Consider the following 21,183-nt stretch of genomic DNA (forward strand, 5'->3'; position numbering starts at 1 on the left):
AAGTTAGAAGCAACATAAAGAACCAATGGAAGTTGCAATTAAAATATAATGTATACATATCAGTTTGTTTTGTTAATCTCAATGGTCTTGACAAATATTACAATTAATTACTTTTTTATATATTCAATTAATTAATAGTATGTTTTACATATAAAACACGTATGATACAGAACAATAAGTATTTATTTAGACCAGTATTACATAACAGGTAATAACTGATAAGTTAAATTAAAAGAATTTCTATACATAAATACTATATTTTCCTGTTAAGCTTTTGGCTTAATGGATATCCCAAACTGACTGAAGGGCTAATTCAGGTTTATCGTAACCAAGTTCCTCTGGTGTGTTGATACCTAATTCATCTAAAGTTGGCCTGATTTCTTGTATAATATAAGGATAGATTTCATTAACTTTTGTTCCACATTTGTCCTTTACATTTTCTAGGAATCTTATACAAAGAGCAAAATCATTTAGCCTTCTGCAAGCCCTTAATGCTGCACAAATGACTGAGGGATCAGGTACAAGATCTATACCTGAAAAAGAACATTATTTTTTTAGTATAATCAAAATTTCACCAATAATATTAAGTTATTAATATAGTGTGTCTGACAATTTTAAGATCTCTTTAAATAAATTATAAAAGATATTCAGAGGTACATTTAGAACATAAAAAAGGTATTTAAACGATAGCACTGTTAGATAAGGCTGTAAATTACTAACCAGCTAATTTGTTCATAACTTGCCGGACTTCCCAATGATCAATTTGTGGACGATTGAAATAATCTATATATCTTTTATTGAATTCTTCTTCTGGTTCCTCAGCTTCATCATGGGAAGCACGAATGGTCTGAGTAATAATAGCTGCGGTACGTGGTTTTATAGAATTCCTTGCAACGGATGTTATTCGTTCTCCGACAAATCGCAACATTTTATATGCAATTTTATTGAAAATTTAATAAATTTGTCAAGGATACACCGCACCTTGTTGCGTAAAAGCGACGGCAGCAGTGACTATAGGTAGTAGAAAATTGGACATGCCTTTGGTTCAAAGGGTTAAGACTTCCGGGGTCCCTGATACCCCAGAATAAAATTAAGTCGGTATGAGAGACCTCGGAGGGGTCCCAGACACCCCAGAGACAAGTTACCGGCTCCAGAAAATGGAACACTAGCACCACCTATCCGGAGATGGAGGAAACTACTCTTCAAATAGTTTCCGTCCTCTCCACATAGATGGCGCCACGGATCCAGCGGGGTCCGAGATACCCCAAGTGAAATAGCAACGGGGTCTGAGATACCCCAACAGAAAGGGAACACTAGCGCCACCTATCCGGAGATGGAGGAAACTACTCTTTAAATAGTTTCCGCCCTCTCCACATAGATGGCGCCACGGGTCCACCGGGGTCTGAGATACCCCAAACAGAAAAGGGAACACTAGCGCCACCTATCCGGAGATGGAGGAAACTACTCTTTAAATAGTTTCCGCCCTCTCCACATAGATGGCGCCACGGGTCCAGCGGGGCGCCTGATACCCCAACAGAAAAGGGAACACTAGCGCCACCTATCCGGAGATGGAGGAAACTACTCTTTAAATAGTTTCCGCCCTTTCCACATAGATGGCGCCACGGGTCCAGCGGGGTCCGAGATACCCCAAGTAATATCTTAGCGGGTTCCTTGATACCCCAAGTGAAATTCGCAGCGGGGTCCCTAACACCCCAAGCGAAATAGCAACGGGGTCCGAGACACCCCACGTGAAATAGCAATGGGGTCCGAGATACCCCAAGATATCAGGGCCGCACGTATAGACCATGAATGATGCCAAGGGGTCTCTGGCACCCCATAATGAAATCAGGCCCGTACGTAGAGGGCACCAGTATAATAATCGACCTCTAATTTCTTTCCGGAGTTTATTTAATTTACTCAGTGCTCGATGCTCTACAATTTTGTAGTCACTGAATTTTGTAGATTATTATACACGATGCCCTCGGCTGCATATTTATCTTTTGGCAACTCTGCATATGATGTTCTTTGTAGTATGTTGATTATGAACAAACCAGAGTATAGTAATAATTACTCTACAGTTAATTAAGTTATAAGAAAATAATCGAAGTGCAACGGAGGCATTTCATCTTCACACTATGAATTTCGAGTATGATCCTATAAGGTTATCGGAATATACAAAGTTTTGTAATTGTAATTCATCTAATTGTCGTTGCGGGGAAGACAATGGTAATGAAACAATTTTTTCTTGAAATAAATGTTGACATTGTTTTGATATTTTTAATGTTTTTGTTATAACATTGTTATTACTACAATTGCAGTACATGAATGGACATGGGACAAAGAACACACCACATATACTACTGTTTTATCGGAACAGGATTTAGAAGTTAAGTTTCATAATGGATTTAGTTATGGTACAGCAGTTATAAGAGGTAACAAAGCATTAGAAAAAGGAAGACTTCATTATTGGGAAGTTAAAATGCTTACACCTATCTATGGAACAGATATTGTAAATAATACAGATTATTTATGTATATACATATATTAACATGCATAGCTTTTGTATTTATTAATGATGGGATATTTTCAGATGGTTGGACTTGGTACAAGTAAAGTGGATTTAAATAGTACAAAACATACCTTTTGTTCATTTCTTGGGCTTGACAAAGAGTCCTTTGGTTTCTCCTATCAGGGATATATACAATATTGTGGTAAAAAACGTACTTATGGCCCGTGCTTTGGGCAAGGTAGCTTAGTAGGCATATATTTAGATACATGGAGGGGTACATTAGAATTTTTTGTTAACAGAAAGCCTTTAGGTAAATATACTTAAATATATTAATTGTATACTTTTTTATTCATTGTAATTCCGTTTCAGGTATTGCTTTTACCGGATTACGGAATATGGTGTTATATCCCATGGTGAGTTCCACAGCTGCCCAAAGTAAAATGAGACTAACTTGTAGTTGTTCTGTACCAGTATCTTTACAAATAGAATGTTTATCAGCATTAAAGTCTTCTCAAAGAGCATATTTATCAACAATGTTTCCTGGATTAAGATACCTTACTGAAAGCATTTTTGCAGATATTTTAAAGACACCTTTAGGTAAATGTATTACTTTATACACATATAAGAACAAGTATGGTTTGTACTATAATATTCTACACTTTATTTTAGATGAGGACGATGATAACGAAAGGGACGAATTTGACTTTTTAAGAGATTGTATGATTTTTGACGATTTTGATTTTGCACTAGTAGGTGTTGGCAAAAAAAAGAAAAAGAAGTGTACAAATGACAACTAAATCAGACAATATTTTTTATGTATATATAAATATATGTGTTAATCAAAAAAATTATTTAAAATAATGTCCTTCATCGTCTATATTTTTTCATTGGTCATTGTTTTTCAGACTCTTAGAACTTACAGTTTTTTTGTTTCTACTATTTTTACGTTTTTTGGTCGATGCAGTAGCAGGAGTGTTGTTAATTTTTGCACAGAAAACAATAGCTTGTGCCCAACCAGCTAAAGGACCCCACAACTCACGTAAATGATTGCTGATTTCTTCATGAATCTTTGGGGTAACTGTTTTTTGCTGTCCTAAGTGAGGTAAATAATTTGCTCTAGCAATTTGAAATATATGAGTATCTACAGGAATAGCATCTAAGTGTCCCAAAGACATTAAACATACACAGTCTGCAACTTTTGGACCAATTCCAGGTAAAGTAATTAATTGTTTTCTAGCTTCAATGTATGATGTATTGTTTTTCTTGTGTAAGTTTAAAAGCCACTGTGCCCCGCCGTGTTTCAGTAAGCATTTTGCTGTATCTGCTATGTACCCTGCACGATATCCAAACTTTTCTTCCCTTAATTGATTTTCTATATTTTCTCCTGTTAATAGTTCAATGGATGGAAAAGTATAATAATCTTTACCATCAACTGTGCAGATTTTCTCACCAAACAATGCACATAATTTTTCAATCATTCCTGAAATCCTAGAAAAATGATACAATTAAATAAATGATACGTATAGCAAAGTGTCTTCTCCAACAAACCTTTGTATGTTGTTGTTTGAACTGCAAATAAAAGAAAACACATTTTCAACAACATCTTGATTTAAAATTCTCACACCATTTGTTTGATTCATGGATTTTTCAAAATGTTGATCCACTGTAGACCAATTTTTACACAAATCTTTCAATGATACGTCTAATCTAAAATACTCTGACAGTGTCTGATCATAATTTATAGAATCTGTTAAAAGACCTTGTACTACATAGAATAAATGAGTATCATTTTGTTTAAGGGTCCAAACACATTTGTTAAATACTCCTCTGTAGCCATCATCATGAGAGAACCACCTTAAAAAGAGTGTTGTTGGTTATGTACTTTTCAATGAAGATAAATGACATATTAATGATAAATTACCTAAAACTCTGACCTCCTTTTAAAGTGATACCTAAATCTAATTCTGACAGTGGACAAGCGATTTTACCTTGCTTTGTCTTAATTTCATTTTTCTCCATCTTCATATTCGACAAGTTCAAACTTATTGTCGAGTTACTTTTAATATCTCCCTTCAGTCTACAATATTTAGTACTTAATGATAACGACTTATTCCATGAAATTTTTATCATTAACAAAGGGAGAATATCTTCAGATGTTAATCTTTAAGTTAACGAGAGACCGCGCGTTTTTACAGAGTATGGTGAAGACACCTGCGCGAATAAAAACGCGGGAAAATTCAAAATTGATCTTATGTCCCTTCGTATGATTTTATTCTAATCATTTTTGTAATATGTTTTACACTTTGTTAAAGATGATAGTACATCCTATTATACATATTTACAATGATAAACCTATTAGTTAGTTTTTTGATAGTTTGCAAATTGTGTGCGTGTGTTATTTCCATTTATACAATGTACACATAAGTTTATAATGCAATAATACGTACAAACAAACTTACTACGATAATATACGAGTTATGATATTTTTTAAGATATTGTTTTGTATCTATCCATAAGTTTCTGAAATATCACGTTTCAGCCATATGATTTTGTTACAATATCTTATCTACTTAGTCACCAGCATTTTACATATTCTAAGAATGTACCTCATTCATACATAAATACAAACATACCGAATACGTGGACGAACACAGTTAGCATGAAATAAATTTGAGTAAAAATGAACGATAAATCACGTACAGTTTCTAGACGAAAAATTGTCTCGTGTTCATTTCTTAACGATTACCCTTGGTTCAACTAAGCTAGCGTTGATCCTGTCTAATTTTCTCATGCTTGAAAAATTATAACTACTCGATATGTACAAATTTCACCATAATTTATCTACAGAATAATTTATTTGGCATCTTTTAGGACGATGACTACACAATTAGCGTATTTATATATAATAGAAATTATACCCTGTCTATTTCGAACGATTTCATTGTATTTCCTTTAATATCTTATCAATGTACTATAGATTAGAATCGTACAAAGATGAATCTATGAGAACTCTTACGACTGATGAATAAAATGAAATCGAATTAACATTCTACTCTAACGATTACGAAGTTGTCTTTTCATGATTTATGTATTGTCATTCGTGGGATCAGACGATGCAGCAGGATGATCGTTTCGTCTTCGATAAACTATTACATCCCTGAGAATTGGTATTGACATCTCTAGAAGAAGGATATTCGGCTATCTCGTTACAGTTCTTCACGGTTTAGTAGCACGTTGACTGCCATACGCATGAATTTCCACAGGGATCTATCACCCATTTGATGGGAAATGATCTTACCCAAATACAATATAAATAACTTTTCTAAATATTTGAAAGTACGTCCATTAGATAGAACTAGTTACAGTAAATAGACTGGAGCTTTTCAAAATAAAATTACTCCTTGGAACGATTTTCGGCGAATCTAGCGTAGCAGGCAACGCGTTAATAAGGAACATTGTCGCGAATGTGAGCCTGTTTTCTATACTCGTGATGCTGGCATTTACCCATCCAGGACCATTTTGTGCACGTCTTCTGCGGCTTCAGGATGAAGCACTTTGTCTTCAACACGTCGAAGAAGATTTTACCGATGAAATTAGCCGATGACGTACCAGCCATCTTTAGACACGTTCGAAATCTGTAAAGATAGAAACAGGGTCGGTATGTTTATGATACCTTTCTTCCTTCAATTTTCTTTCAATCTACCGTTCATCGCAGGCACAGTGCATCATGCTGGAGATACCCCAATTGAAGAGACCGTAACGCGTTTCGAAAGCTGGTATGAAGAAAGGGCACGCAGTGTCGTGTCTACGACAGCAGGCATCTGCTCTGCCGAAACCTCCTAGATTCGTGTATTTCGTGGCACGATGACCACGTCCGCACCATTGCGTCCCTGGGATCATCAGCAGATCTCTTCGTGAACGACTCTTGCCCCTTCTCTGTCTGTGGTTGCTGGTTGTTCCATTCAACAGCTTCACAAACTTCCTGCAGAGAAGAAGATCGGTTTCTTTAGTGGGTGGAAATTGATCTTATTATAATATATCTATTATCCCTTTTACAGAAGATACCTGCGACGGTGCTGAGCAATGAGTTGATTCCTCGTCCTGATCCTCACATGCGAGCACCGATGACGTAGTTCAGACGTGGAGGATAGCCAGGAGAGACTATGCGGGATCCTGGAAGGATTCTCCTCGTCTACATCGAACATCTCAACGGACGTATCATCGTCGTAGTCATCGGAGTACACACTCGACGAGCAGGATTCCTGGTCATCGTCGTCTTCAAGCTTTTCATCGAGACAATCGGTCAAACCACCAGCCTCGTATATCAGTTGCAATCTTCTGCCTGTCTCCTGCAGCCAGACTTGCCTTAACGCCACATCCGTGCCTCTATCAGGAACACATATAAAACAGAAAATTTAAGTTTCAGGGCCAATCAATCGCACGATGAGAAAATAAAAGAGTGGACTTTGATTTGGAAGAGGGAAGAGAAAGTCCGAAAGGGTGCAGGAGATCGAGGGAGAAATACACGGTAGATTAGTTATGCACGGGTTGCTCCTGATTAACGTGCACTTATGATCGATGCTCCCCCGCCTTATTTTCGACGCGTCGATAAACATCTTCGTGCGTCATGTTCTTCGAAAGTTATCGATGGATAGAAGTTTCATACGTGAGAAAATTAATTCTTTAAATATTAATTCTCCTACAATCGAGATACATTATTTATAGATGATAAAATCGATGAAGAGAGAGGGGAAAAAAGGATGGTTCGTTCGGAAGCTCAACGAGGCATCGCCGATGAAAAATTGATCGGATCGAAATCATGAGAACACGCAAGCCGCGCTTTTCTCGTAACAGCCGAAGAGCTTTCACCGATTTAAGTGCAAGGTGACGTTTCGCGGTCGTGGAATAGCCTGGTATCCTCGTGAGAGCATCCGCAGATGAGTTACAACTACTGGTCCATGGACAGGAACAGGCTCTCGTTCCAGGACACAGTGCTGCTCCTGCCAGCAAGCGCCTAATCCTTGCTTACTTAACTTGCCGCTTTTCGGCTTAAGTCCTTGCTTGGCTTAGCGGTCACTGTCCACGGCTGAACACGATAAATTCTTCTTCGATCCGGAAATTTAACGAGACAACGATGATTTGAATCTCTTGCAAAATATCAGATGTTATATTACAATACTGTAAACGAATACTCGACATTTTAACATAAAGCGTCAATAACTAAAAGTGGATTCCAGGTCTCGAAGCGACCTTTCTCTTTTTAAAAGATAGTCCAGTGACTCGATTTAGCGTGTCGCTGTAATTCTATGAACATCCCGCGGCTTGACAAGGACGCGTCCATCGTGGGCGGCAAACGGATGGGCTGTATCAGTGATACGTTCCTGGTGAAACGACATCGTTTGAAAGAGGTAACCGATGTTAAATGCATACGCAGCAGCTCCCACGAGTATTGGCAATGCTCGAGAAAGGCAGCATTGTTTTCCCGTTCGCTAACACCCAGACCACAAGCGCATCCTCTTGCTCCTCCTCCTCCGCTTCCATCGGAGGGTTGGTAGGGATGCATCCAGAGATTTACTTCCAGCCGAGAAAATGTTATTCTAACAAAGGGGATAGGGCCATGCTGTTGTCCGTCGGTGAAAAAACACTTGGCAGATGAATAATTTCCATCGAAGAATCTTCCTGACCCCGTTTAAACTTCGTTTAGATAAACTTCCATTCTTCTGGTTAATCAAGGGACACGCCTGTTGTATGGGTCTGATAGGTGATTAGGTAGAAACTAAAGGTGGAGGGAATAATAGAAGTAGAGAGTAGAGAGTAATTAAATGATGAGAAAAATAATTTCAAGAAGCACCGCTGATCTTTTACCCCCAATCGACGATGGTTTCCTTGGCGCAGATTCCCGGAAAACGAACGATCCGTTCGAGTTCACCGTCCTTTAAGATCCTGGTGACCGAGATGCCACGATTAGAGGTCCTGCTGATTTCTAAGGAGGAGTTTGAGAACTGGAGGACGTTCGATTGTTGATGAAGAGCTCTGGCATCCGACAGCACCAGGAGCAACCCTAATGCCAGCAGCATCGAGTACCGGATCCAAACGATTCGTCTTCTTTCTCTGGACATACATGATATTCATCTGCTTGGTATTTGACTAACAAACTGAATTTTACTTTATTTTTAACTATCTGAAGAATTTCAAGTTCACATTCTCTTTTTACCTATCACTTTCTACTTTAATTTTAATTAAAAATTGAGAAGAGATTGAGTTATAGATTAATTATTAATCAAAGGATTATTAATATAGTGGCTTTTTCGTCTAAAACAATTTCACGTATTTGTTATCGGATTTAACTGATGGTTCGTCGTAAAGCAACCTCGTCAAACGGAAGAACGATGTAACCAGCTATCAGTTTCCGGTATTCTGTCGCGATTTAAAGAAATTAAAGTGTCGTGTCTTTGACATACACCGTACGCCGATACCACCCGCCTCGATCCTCGTCGCTTACAGAGAACTGTTTGGCATTTGGCCATCGGACGTTTAATCATTTTCTTTTCATCGCGAAGATAAAAAGAAATCGTATCCCTGGATAACTCTTACGTAATTAACACGTTTGATATCTATAAAAACAAGTTGAATTAAAAAACTGTTTGGTATTTTTCGAAAAAGCCGCAAATAAGAAAAAGAAACAAGAAATTATCATTATCATACACGATAATGTAGATTATTAACAAATTCTAAGAATCGATATTTAAAAATTTGCTGTTTCATAATTCGTATGATATTCAACGTTTCTCTTTTTTATATGAATTACAGCTTAATTTTATAAGTTTTTAATTAACATTATTTTTGTTTCGTTTAAAATGATTTCGGTTAATAAAGATGAATCTTTTTACCGGCTTTTAATCGGAACGTCACAATGATTAGTTTTCATGCAGTTCCTCGCAAAAGCGTTATCACCGTTGCTCGTGTAATTCAAGAGAATAAAAAGATAACAGCAGCACGTATCGGTATCGTATTTTTTTGCAACTGAATCTTTGGCGATCCTACTTTTTCTGTAAACCTAATCGCTCATAAACGGCATATTCATTCTTTCATGATAAAAACGGAAACGAATTACATACACGCGCTCTTTGGTTTCTACGGTAAAACTCTAGTCTTATCAAATTTTTAACATCTTACCGAGAGAAAGTCTACTCAAAAAATAAAATGATAAACACCTAGCCGCAGATGATTCATCTATAACTCAATCGAAATACGAAAATGAAAATCTGCCACGTCGTTTTAAAAACGAATTCGTCTCAATCTCTTCGTACCTTTGTAGCACCCTCATCTGCACGGTTCAGCAACGAATGATCCAAAAAATCCTGAGCGTTCAAACTCTTCCATAAATCGTGCACTTCCGTGAACCGTGACTCAACTCTTCAAAAAATGCACATTCGTTCATGTTCAATGAATCACGGTTCCTCTTAACACTTCCTATCGAGTACCACTTTTTACCCTCTGCAATATTAAACGTCTGGTCAGAGTTGAACTTCCGGTTCCAAGGAACACTGATTCTACTCGATATTAGAGAGAGGAACACGATGAAAATAAGGGGAGAAAAGAGAGGATACGTAGGAAAATTTGCGAGGAAACAAGCCACGTGGGTGAAGACGGTCTCTTTCGCGCCCTTTCTTTCGGACTCTCTACACGTTGTCTCCTACCGGTGTATCATGAACACCTCGTGGAGGCAATCGGCCGTAGTAACTGGCGCGCTACGCTCGCGACTCTCCCTTAAATACTGGCAGAGATAGAGAGAGAGAAAGAGAGAGGTTCTGGTGGTTGTCCAGTTCACCTACACCACCACCTATTCTGTCACTTTACGTCTCCTTCTCTGGCGCTCTCCCTTCGTCGGTGCGTTTCCCATCTGCAACCCCACCACCACCATTCGGACACCAACCAAAGTCTCTTGCCTCCCCTTTCCTCCTCCTTCTACCTCCAGCACCTTCTACCACCAACAGAGCCGCCTCTGCCAAATCCAATCCTACCCACTCACCCTGAGATCTAATCCTTACTTTCTCTCTCCATTTCTCTCTTTCTCTCTTTCACCTCTTTCTCTCTATCTTTCCCTTTTTCTCATCCCTTTTTCTGCTTCTGAATTCCGCGCGCACCTCTCTTTCCCTTCCTTTTTCTTTTTTTTTCCTTTTTACCTTTCTCTTCCCCTCTGGTCGTCTTTGGATCTCGCCTCCGCCTCCCTCGCGTTTCTCTTTCTTTTGTCCTTCCTCCCTCGCTGTTTTTTTACACCCTGATCCTTCTATCGTCTAGGCGACTCGAGCGAGAGTCGCGAACGACTTTGGTAAATGCCGGTGCATCCATCACTGTGCGTCACCAACGTCTCGTTTCGAGGGCGAACAACCACGGTACCCTCGTCTCTCTTCCATCTCGCGGATCGCGAATGGTCCGCGAACTATTGCTACCACGACGAACCTGGTGGATCGGTGTGGATTACTGATAACGTGATCGCCGAATTGAATTACTTGAATTGCTTAAGATCTTAAAATCTAAAAAAAGGAATTTCATTAAGGAAATAATTTCATTAAAGAATTATTCAATCATGATCACCTGATATTAAAATTTTATCTGACGTACCATAAATTCGACTGAGTCAAGTGCAATGACAGGTTGAAGAATCGTCCGATGATCGAATGACGCTCTACGTAAGCAAACGGAACTAGCAAGGTCAGCGTTTAATCGTCGGCCAGTCTGCGAATTTTTCGTTACCGAGCGCAGGCATTCGACGTTTGAAATCGGCGAAAAGTTCGTCGATAATAAATTATGCAAGTCCGTGCGACAAGAGTGGTCCTCGTCATTGGCCATGAGCCCCCGGAAGATCGTGCCGCGATTGGCGACCAGCCAAAGGTCGTTTCTCGCGAGAGTCCCGTGATAAACTTTCGTTCCAACGTGCAGCGGAGGCATTGTCGAGTGAATTAGCGCGGCTTTTCAATTTTTTTCCACCGGCTAGACTTTGGATAGAAATTCTACGCTTTCTTACTTATATAACACACGAAAGGTGTTAAAAAAGATTGCTTAAAAAAATCATCTTCCTCAGGTTTCCAATCGTGATCTTCGTTCAAAGGATGCCGAAACAGAAGCAGGCACGGTTGCGAAACGAATTTTACGAGGCAGTTTGGCATCAGTAGGGGGATGACTTTCGTTCAGAACTTCTTTATAGCACTCAGAAACGTGCATACAGAGACGGTGGTTTCGTCTACGAACCCCCTCGAGGGTCGAACAATCGAGTGCCCCAAGAACTACCTACTCACTTACGGACTCTCACCTCGACCAAGTCCCTCTCTTTCTCTTTTTTTCTCTTTCTCGAGCCTGTCCTACGGCACCAGCGAGTCATAACCACAAGGAGTACAATGGGTGGAAACCAGTGACGGCTTTTCACTGCCACTTCTTCGTCCCGCCAATTAATTTCCGTGGCGGGTGATCTCGTTCCTCGAGGAGCCACTCAAGACCTGCCGATGGATGAGCATAAATCTTCAAATCGTCCGACTAGCTGGTACCCCTTTTCCTTTTTCTCCCCCACCTTTCGGTGCTATTAATGCGTTTCGCTTGTGAGTCCCTCCACCTGAGTTATAAGCTCCTTCGAGTGTTTACGATGGGGTAGTCATTCATCTTTTATTGCTGCCTCTTTTCAGGCGCCGTTGGTTACCTTTTGTTTTATAACCATTCTTAACAGGTGACCTTTTTATCATTTTCAAACTGTATTCCTGCAAATGAAATACTAAAATTAGTTGGATCGTTGTGAGAGATTTTTCAACGTTCAACTGGACAAACTTACCTGGACCTGAAGAACGGTTTCCAGAGGTGTTTCACTCTCTCACGAATGGTTTTATTGTTCCGATGGTGAAGAGCTCTCGTGCTGGACGCCAGTGCACACAACCCGAACCTTCACTGGGTTAACTTTTGCAGACACCTTTCAAATCTTGGGAAACTTTGGAAGAAGTATCTATTACCTTTTACAAACAGTGCAAGAATTCATTTAAAAATCAATTCAATCACAAGTTTTTGTAATACACAGCCATCGAGTTACCTTTAATCGATGTAGCCCAAGCTTTCAAAATAACTTAGCCGAGAAGAAGGATCCATGGAAAGACAAATAAAGAAGCAGCAGAAGCAGGTTTAACATTAGCTCCGATGACACGGGCTTCCTCAAACATTCGACGAGGCAAAGTTTGCCTTTACCAGAAGAAAACGGTGACATTAGGACTTGGCTGGTGCTCGGCGTGAATGTGCTCGATCAACCGTCTCGTAGTTCCCGACCAAGATCCCCGGGTCTATAACTAACTTGCTATTATAGCGGCTGAAGTGTAATTATCTCGCGATAGTTCGACCGCAAGATACTCCGGCTAACTAGAAGGCAATTTGTGGATACTGGCCATAATCGAATTTCCCTTCGTCCTGTATAATACTGCTTCGAATCAGAGAGGCTCCTCTTTCATTTTCGAATCGAACTGGATTGCTACAGTTTTCCTGGAACAATAAAGATGTCTTGGTTTGAAATTTTTATACGAGAAAATATTGAGTATATCCATACAATCAAGGATCATAATCGATTCCATCGAGCAAGGAACAGGATGGTTCAACAAATCGTTCCCAGGATCTAGTCCAGCAATCATCGACGAGGCAACGAATCGATGACTAATTATACCTTGTAGCAACGTCCGGGAGGGAAGGTTGTGCATCGAAAGCAGTTCGAAGGGTACGGTATCTATCATCCATTGGAAGATCCATGACAAGAGGCAGCTAACTGGAACCTCCGCTCGATTCGGTCCATGATTATTTCTACTCGTCGCCTGAGGTTGGTCTCTCACTCGTACAAGCTTCTAGACACCGGTCGACCTCTCCTTTCAAGAGCTAATTAATTTTTATAGCTTCGACCAAAGAGAGAGAGAGAGATAGACTCGACGAACCGTACGTTCCTTGCTCGAATCCTGCTGCAGGAATATTAATGGAGCGACCCGTTTGCCTCGCTCGTGTTTGCAGATTTCGTTCAGGTCCACTTTATTTGCGAATCGTCTCGTTGTTATAGTTCCTGGCATGGTCATTCTGGCTGCTTCGTATTCACGTAGACATTCTTCTTTTTCGAATAGACTTTTTAGCCCTTTGCGGACGGCTTCCTGGTTAAATATATGCACGCTATTATTTATGTAACTATTTCAATCGTCATCATCATCAGTTTCAAAGAGGTAATGAGAATGAAGAAGGGTCTTTAGAAAAAGAGTTCCTCATCCAACCATAAAATTTATAGATCCCATGATTTTCAATCGACCCAGCTGCATATGAACTTCTTCATCGTTTATTTTCTTGAGGGGTAATTAAATTTCAGGTATCCAATATCGACAGTTGAATATTGTGACTGCTTGTCCAGGCTTATATATTCAAATCAGAAGTTCATAAATCAGTGGCTCTTAATTGGACTCTGTAACAAGTTTTTGATTATTAATGACAGTAATCATCCTTTTTCTATAGTAAAGAAAACTAGATAAAGTAACAGCTTTATCGTAATAGAAACTTATTGATAGAATTAATCTTTTATCAAGATCAATATATGTACTTTCATTTTCTTATCCGTTTACCAGACCTTATCGAACACTCCAGTTCTAAAAATCAGAACAGTAAGTTATTCAAAACGGATTATATAATGAAGGCATTGTTCGAACGCAAAATCTGTGCGTGCAAATATAGGATACCATTAAGAAGCAAGTAAGAATGGTCTAAATGGCCACGTTCAGCTGGGTCTGTATATTTGTTCGGCTAATCTATATTATACCCGCATTCATCAGAAAGCATAGATTGGCATCTTTATTAACAGTGGCAGACTCGATTCCTTTTTTTATGGATCAAACTTCTACGAACTCTCCACCTAAAACAGAGATGTACTCTTCAATTGTTGAAGAATGTTTAACTATTTATCTTAAATTCTAAGCATTCACGCAACGCGTCAATTTGATTGATTAATCGATGGCACGAGATGCGAGACTTTCTCCTGGAGAATCTTCAAAGACGCATACTGAAATGGAAAGGATTCCTGATTTACAGCAACATGCAAAAATCCTCCATCTTAGATTCAACTCAGCATTTTAGATTTTCATTTGAATTTAAAGTACAATCTTAGAAAGTCAATTTTCCTATTCTCTTTCGTTGCTATAATCAAAAAATTCTATAGCTCTAAACGATTTAGAATTAAAAGAAAAAGTTGAGTGGTTAAACATCCTTTCATAAGTATTCATTGCGAAGAACTTGTTACGACCGCGTTCAGACGCGATTCTTCGTCTTCAGAATCGGTTTTCGAGGGATGAATTAAACGGGGAACGAAACGTACGAGGTACACGGTAGTAAATCGACGAGGAAATCCCTGCTTCTCGCCCTCCCCCTTTCCCCGAGACACTCAGGCCATTCAGGCAGCCGCCGTTTTCCGCGACAATTGTCGGGCGCAATGCAATAATTGCATAATTCCCGCCACACTTGGCACTCGGTAGAGGTTGGTCGGGCCACGAGTGGTTGAGCCGACCGCGCGAAAGGGTGTAAGCTCGTTCCTAGCCACCGAATTGTAGGCTGAAAGTTGTAGGTAGAAGTAGAGGAACCTTTTCTTTCCTTCCACGTAACTCTCCTCGTAGGGGGATGAAATTTCTGGATGATGCATGCTTCTCCTCTTCGACGAATCATGCATCGTGGATCGATCCTGATAAAAGTAAAAAGTTAAATCAAAATCATCTATTCATCTATACAGAATGTCTCACATAAGTAGGTCAAATTAGAAAATAAGTTTCTCATAAATTAACTTCTTTTAAGCCGAAACAATTTCACGTCACACAGGTAGTAATTATAAGTGAAAATGACTTAATTCATCGCCGAGGATGGTTGCATTTTCTGGGCGGTAAAAGGCGAGGTGGAAAAAGTAAGAAAGAACAGATAGGCAAGGTGCAAACCGCTCAACGAAGGAAATAGAATTCAGAGGAGAACTTCCTTCATTTCGACTTTTACCGGCTCTTAACCAAAGGAACCCGTTGCGTTGTAACGGGTGACACTCGCACAAAGCCCTGTCAAACTTCAACAGACTATTTCTCTTCAGAAGCTTGCACAATTCTATACTATTTTAAATAGCGATAGCTTAGATTAAAAATTGAAAATTCTTCGGTAGAGTTTCAACTTATTAAATGTTTAGGAAACCTCCTATTTTTTCTCATTCAAGATTCCAAGTATTCTCAGGATTCGATTTTCGTGAAAATCGCTTAGCTTGTAAACACGCACAATGCGTTGCTCCGTCACGGGGAATTTGTTCGATCGGTTACGGCATCGGGGCGAAAGATTTGTCAGCGCATCCCGATGCGAGGGTGGTTGGCTTCGTGGAATAAAGGCGAAGAAATGAACTGGCAATCTCATCAATTCACTAAAACATCCGTCCTGGTGTCTACCTGATAATATTTACTGCACGCTCAAACGGACTACAGAGGGAGGGCAGTTGATCCTTTGAAAAGGCGAACCATTGTTGAGGCGACTTGAATACAACTTATGGGAAACTTTCAAGTGGACCAATATCACGCTTTTAATTTCTTTGTTCGTTCTGAAAGAGTAAAGCGGTACTTCTATTTTACATGATACCGGGCGAGAAAAGTATCACAAACCGATGATCGAGGAAGATCATAGAGAGAAAAAGAAAAAAGGAAACTTTACGTTGTACACGATCCGGGCTGCGGCACAATTCGCCGCTAATTGATTTTACGACGTCCGTTATATTGACCGTGAAGATCGTCGACAAGGGCTGGTAGTAGAGGGTGCAGATGACACCCTGGTGCGAGCCATGCATGACGCCCTTTTTCAGTAAAGCAGATACACCCGAGGAATCTCTTACGTGTACCCTGATCATCGGCAACGAGACGCGATATATCTGTGCTCTGTTCTTTGTCCTCTTAATGCCCCACCGATAACGACTCCATCGACTCGATCAAGAACTAATAACGTAGACTTTAGGGGAAAATCGCGGTTATCTTTCACCTGCAAACAGAAAAGCATAGTATAAATACCAAGAGATTATTGATCAATTATATTCAAGCTTGAGAATCACGAGTACCTGACACGGGTCGTCAAAGTGTTACTATCTTCACAGGTTCTTTGACAAGTAGGTCACCGCGGTGGCCCAGGGTGTTTAAAAGAAGCAGAATTTTTTATCAAACGAGGTGGGATATTGAAACAAAACAAAACACCCTGTATAGAAAAAGAAACAGAATCAGATGCAGCAGGTAGTTACAAGTTGACGATTATCAAACTAAAGAAATAAATCGTTCGCGTTTTAATTAATAGAGCGAACGAATAAATAATAGAAAAGAAAAGAAAAGCGATCGAGGAATTGAGTCTGGATACAGGTCATAGCCTCGATTCTTTTCGTCTGGTGGCATTAGTTGGCCATAGAAGAAGAGAATCCCCCTGGCCACCAATAGGATCGAGACGATCTGAAAAGGAGGCAAGATAGGAACGAAGGAAAGTCATCTCTCCTTCTCCGCTGCTCCTTCGGCTATCTCTCACTCCAATGGACAATGAGACAATAGAGTGACGTTTGCGAGACGCGATAGCTAGTCGGATTAATTCTCGATCGATTCGAAGGGAAGTCTACGCTGCTCTCCGTTCTGGGACCTCTGTTACTTTCACGTTGAACGGTCAACTGTTTCAGCCTTAAACACAATTGACCGTTTGTAACGGTTTTCAAGAAAATCTCCTCTTCCAAGTGTACTGTTTAATGCGTTTGATTGATCCAGGAAGCAATTTAAAGCTTTCTCCTTATTATCTGATAATTTTCAATTCTGAAAATCAAACCATATATTAATAATAAAACCTCTAACAATATAATGTTATTAAATAAAAATGATGTACAAGATTTATGTTTTGGTATGCACGCGCGAAAGGCCCACTGCGTCGAATTATCGTTATCGTATAACCATCTGCTCGTCACTTTTACGAGCTTAAAAGCTGGAGCGCTTGGCGTGCGATGGATCAAAAGGAAGCCGACGCTTCCGTTGGGCGAGGATCGAAAACATAACGCGAAACTCCCAAGTGTATAGATCCCAAAGTGAACGACGAACTGTTCGCCAAAGTAACCCCGGGGACAACGAGAATTTTATACGAAGGGGGAACAAAGAATGTTCCGTGTGTATTCGTTTCGATGTTATTGCATCGGCCTTTTGGGAACTCAAATATGCGTTGCATCCACGAATCGAAGACACGGATTGAAGATCAAACGATTGTATTCGTTTCCATTGCTCTTCCAAAGAATCCAACGTGGAGTCTAGCGCTTGTCGTCATTTGCAATTTTTCTTATAAAAAGTTGTCGAAAAATCAGCTCCGTTCCTTGAACCAGGATGATTTTTCAACTGTCATTTTTTTTCATTTTTTCGTGTAGGACATTAGCGAACCAGGATGCACCATTCTCTCCGGCGATAAACGGATGAATTGTCGTTGAACGCGAGTTGATTTTCGGGGTGGCTCGAAAATCGATGAACTTCTGGCAGGTCCTAGGACTAATCGTGATCGATGAGCCGGCCTGGAGCTAGCGGCACGTGACTCGTGATCTATCGCGTGGAAACGGCTGATCGCGATATACGGACGAGAAAACATTTCGCCCTTTCGTCAGGGATCATACTTTTTTTAATGTTACGCTTCAGATGCAACCCCATCGTCCTGTCGTCTCGCTAGTTGGCCAGTTTTTTTCTTCCGTAACTAAAAAAAAAAAAATATTAAATGAAGAAAATTGAGTGATTTTATAAATCAAAGGAATTAGGCTAGGAATGCGGACCAGCTAATTGCTTGGAAGGTTTCAGCCCTCGAACACGCATACCCGATGCGCTCATTTTCAAGAAATCCCATAGCCAGGAACGGTGCGGGCCTTTAGATAGAAATCTTCAAATTATAGCTCGCTATATAGATGTCGAACGGCGACAGCGTGGCTCGTTAGCGGCTGTGAGTATCGATGACCGTCATTAGGTAATCATCTTTTAATTAAGCCAAGGATAAAAAGGCACCGCTGATAGTCTGCAACCACGTGTAATGATTACCTTGCTCTACCGGTTCAACGGAGACAGGTCCCTGTGTCTTTGAATGGGAACTGACATACAACTTGACGCACGCTAGTCTTACCTGTACGGATAAGAGGCACGATCTTGCGTTAGATGGATTTCTAAAGCTTCATTCACACTGCAACGTACCTGCCGAGGCTTCCTCCAATTTTTCCTTTGAAAAACAATAGGACTTCCTGTAAAGGGTGAACGCAAGTGTGAATGAACTCTTTGTAATCAGCGACGTCTTACCTTCTTTAAACAATACATAACGTGTATCTTTCTGTTCAAAGCGGCGGCGTTACGCGACTTGTTTATAAATGCTTGCTCGTAATCGCATCGTATTCTATTACGAGTAAATATTTAAACTGTAGATTATTCTGTTATGCAACCACAAGCAAACGATATACAATGTACAATAACTTTCTTTCCTATTTTATTGCTTTCTACCTGAATAAGGATTCTAAAAGAGGCATTGTAAGATTGTTTCTGGTTATAGAAGTAACCGTGAGTGATCAATTGATTCTTGATAGACTACAGTGTTCCTTTGATACCTTTGTGGAGGCTGTTATAGGAAGCCTGGCTGTGATGGGAAGCTCTGTACAAAATGATAGCTGTTGCAATCATTTCGATCCAATGGAGAATTAATTAAAGTTGCAACCGGATACCTGTTACAAACGCCCATGAACATTTACAAGACGACGGAGTGTATCGAGGTAATTGATAGACAGAAAAATTGCAACTGACCTGCACGATACCGTGCCACGAGGGGAATAGTCGACGAACGGTTGTTTGACGGCACCCACCCCCATACCGAGGCACGGCAAGCCTGGTATCGCATTCACGGTCCACTGCTTCAGGATTCGGGTCTCCACCCTGCATCTACGCTGTCTCCTCCTCGTAAAAAAGAGAGAAGGAGAGAGTATGGTGGAGACTACCCGTCGTTGGCGATCCGTAACCATAGATCGTTGAATTCGAACGTATCACACGGCGAAACATGCTTTAACAGATGGTTACGGGAACAACGCATTCATCTTACAAATTGCCGCCTCGACACGAAAATCCTTCGACGAAGCTGTGCACGTAGATGAAAATTTATCATAGGAATGTATCGTAGAGACTTCTTCTATACGCGTCGGATGTAGAATACAAAAGTTTCCCTGAAAATTCATGAGAGTAAGCAAAATAGGCATAATTTTTATTTTCTTCTCCGTCTTTTGCAGTACGTAGCTTGATCGTGATTCGAAGACGGTAACGTGTAACTCCGCCACGCAAAGTTATCTATCAAGAGGACATAAGTCGTCGTCGTCGCGTGGTTAAGAAACGGCTAGAGCGATATACACAGCAGGTGCGCGTGCAGACAGCTCGAGGCGCTTACCAGTTAACCAAGGGGGTGAGCAAACCTTTTTCTGAAAGGGTCGAGTAAGAAGCTGCGGGATTTACTGTGCCAAAAAGAGGTCACGCTATCCCTAAAGCGAGCGTGCAAGTCTTTTTAATCATCTTGTCAGGCAAGTATAATCCGTGGAAATCGTCCGTAAAAATTCTCGCTACTCGCTGCAACAGGCATCAGTTCTAAAAGAGAAGGAAAAAGAAAGAGAGGTCATAAGTAAAATTGAAAGAAAAGTGTCTTAACGTCAAAGGGTTGATTTTTAAATTTTACCTTGAAAAAGAGAAAAATAAAGGAAGAGCAACGTAGTCGACGTTCATTACCGGAAACCAAGAAGGCGAGGAAGAAAATAGATATGTTGAAGATGCGTAGCTCAACCGAGAAGATAAGTAAAAGTTTGTAAAGATAGCGTTTAATGTGACGTATATGTCCAGCACAGAGGGTGGCCTCAAGAGAGAAAAGAAAATGAATGGATGTTACTGTAAGATTCTCATTTCACCATCACGCATTGGCTTTTTGCCAAGTCGTGAGCGCGAGCCATTAACGGTGCGGGATTGCTTATCAGTTGCTGAGTCCGCGTTATTGCGTCGACGATGACCAACCGAGCGGTAGCGGTGTTTCTGTCCCCGTGCCACCTAGATGCCCCCACGTCTCATAACTCGCCAGATATCGGCTATAAATGATGAAAGCGATCGCATTCGCGGGAAAGTACGTCCGTTGATATTGAAACCCTCCATCGATTATGAAACTATATTTTGCGCGCGTACTGAAAACGCCGCGCAAAACATCTCGCTTTCCTTTTCGCTCAATGGCTACGTAAGAAAATATTAAAATACTACTTTAAATAAATGAAGTATATAATAATAATAAAATGATTAAAAAAAAAAAGTTTGCAATATACAGTAGAGCATTTATACGCAGTTTGATATTTACAATAATTAAAAAAAAAAGTAATAGAAACAATAACACCTACTTCATGATATGACAGTATGTATATGGAAAGTATATGTATAGGGATTGCTATTGTTGACATCCTACTTAATCGCCCTACACCTGTTTCACCCCTTCGCATCCTGGAATAATTGATTACCATGGAACCTGTAATTATAGGTTACCGCATATGACAGTGGAACTGTGATTTTTTTTCTACGTATTCGTAGAAACCGACGGCAAGTTTCGTATGACTGAAAACAATA

The 21,183-nt window shown here is 40.1% G+C and overlaps 4 protein-coding genes across 4 annotated transcripts; 1 reads left to right on the top strand and 3 right to left on the bottom strand.

The window, feature by feature from the left end:
• Positions 1-165: 165 nt before the first annotated feature.
• Positions 166-1,023, bottom strand: LOC114872878 (cytochrome c oxidase subunit 5A, mitochondrial). The gene is made up of 2 exons (XM_029180603.2): positions 721-1,023; positions 166-533 (listed from the first exon to the last, which is right to left on the bottom strand). Exons 1-2 carry the CDS (start codon positions 926-928, stop codon positions 280-282), a joined length of 462 nt encoding a protein of 153 aa, XP_029036436.1. The 5' UTR covers positions 929-1,023; the 3' UTR covers positions 166-279.
• Positions 1,024-1,881: 858 nt separating this feature from the next.
• On the top strand, positions 1,882-3,374 carry LOC114872888 (SPRY domain-containing SOCS box protein 3-like). The gene is made up of 5 exons (XM_029180617.2): positions 1,882-2,226; positions 2,319-2,509; positions 2,591-2,819; positions 2,879-3,106; positions 3,179-3,374. The coding sequence occupies exons 1-5, from the start codon at positions 2,136-2,138 to the stop codon at positions 3,304-3,306; spliced, it is 867 nt and encodes a 288-aa protein (XP_029036450.1). The 5' UTR covers positions 1,882-2,135; the 3' UTR covers positions 3,307-3,374.
• LOC114872883 (N-glycosylase/DNA lyase) lies at positions 3,322-4,729 on the bottom strand. Its single transcript, XM_029180611.2, has 3 exons — positions 4,431-4,729; positions 4,058-4,363; positions 3,322-3,997 (listed from the first exon to the last, which is right to left on the bottom strand). Exons 1-3 carry the CDS (start codon positions 4,637-4,639, stop codon positions 3,394-3,396), a joined length of 1,119 nt encoding a protein of 372 aa, XP_029036444.2. The 5' UTR covers positions 4,640-4,729; the 3' UTR covers positions 3,322-3,393.
• Positions 4,730-4,861: 132 nt separating this feature from the next.
• Positions 4,862-19,491, bottom strand: LOC114872885. Its single transcript, XM_046288845.1, has 21 exons — positions 19,348-19,491; positions 19,155-19,268; positions 18,853-18,946; positions 18,683-18,797; positions 18,342-18,577; positions 17,423-18,265; positions 16,626-17,352; positions 16,229-16,549; positions 14,877-15,236; positions 14,245-14,417; positions 14,109-14,154; positions 13,203-13,973; positions 12,585-13,024; positions 12,333-12,507; positions 11,135-12,261; positions 10,696-11,046; positions 9,820-10,006; positions 8,375-8,620; positions 6,575-6,895; positions 6,213-6,491; positions 4,862-6,144 (listed from the first exon to the last, which is right to left on the bottom strand). The coding sequence occupies exons 17-21, from the start codon at positions 9,834-9,836 to the stop codon at positions 5,952-5,954; spliced, it is 1,056 nt and encodes a 351-aa protein (XP_046144801.1). The 5' UTR covers positions 9,837-10,006; positions 10,696-11,046; positions 11,135-12,261; positions 12,333-12,507; positions 12,585-13,024; positions 13,203-13,973; positions 14,109-14,154; positions 14,245-14,417; positions 14,877-15,236; positions 16,229-16,549; positions 16,626-17,352; positions 17,423-18,265; positions 18,342-18,577; positions 18,683-18,797; positions 18,853-18,946; positions 19,155-19,268; positions 19,348-19,491; the 3' UTR covers positions 4,862-5,951.
• Between the last annotated feature and the right edge of the window lie 1,692 nt (positions 19,492-21,183).

Source organism: Osmia bicornis, chromosome 15 (assembly GCF_907164935.1).
Source record: "Osmia bicornis bicornis chromosome 15, iOsmBic2.1, whole genome shotgun sequence".
Classification (NCBI taxonomy): Eukaryota; Metazoa; Arthropoda; class Insecta; order Hymenoptera; family Megachilidae; genus Osmia; species Osmia bicornis.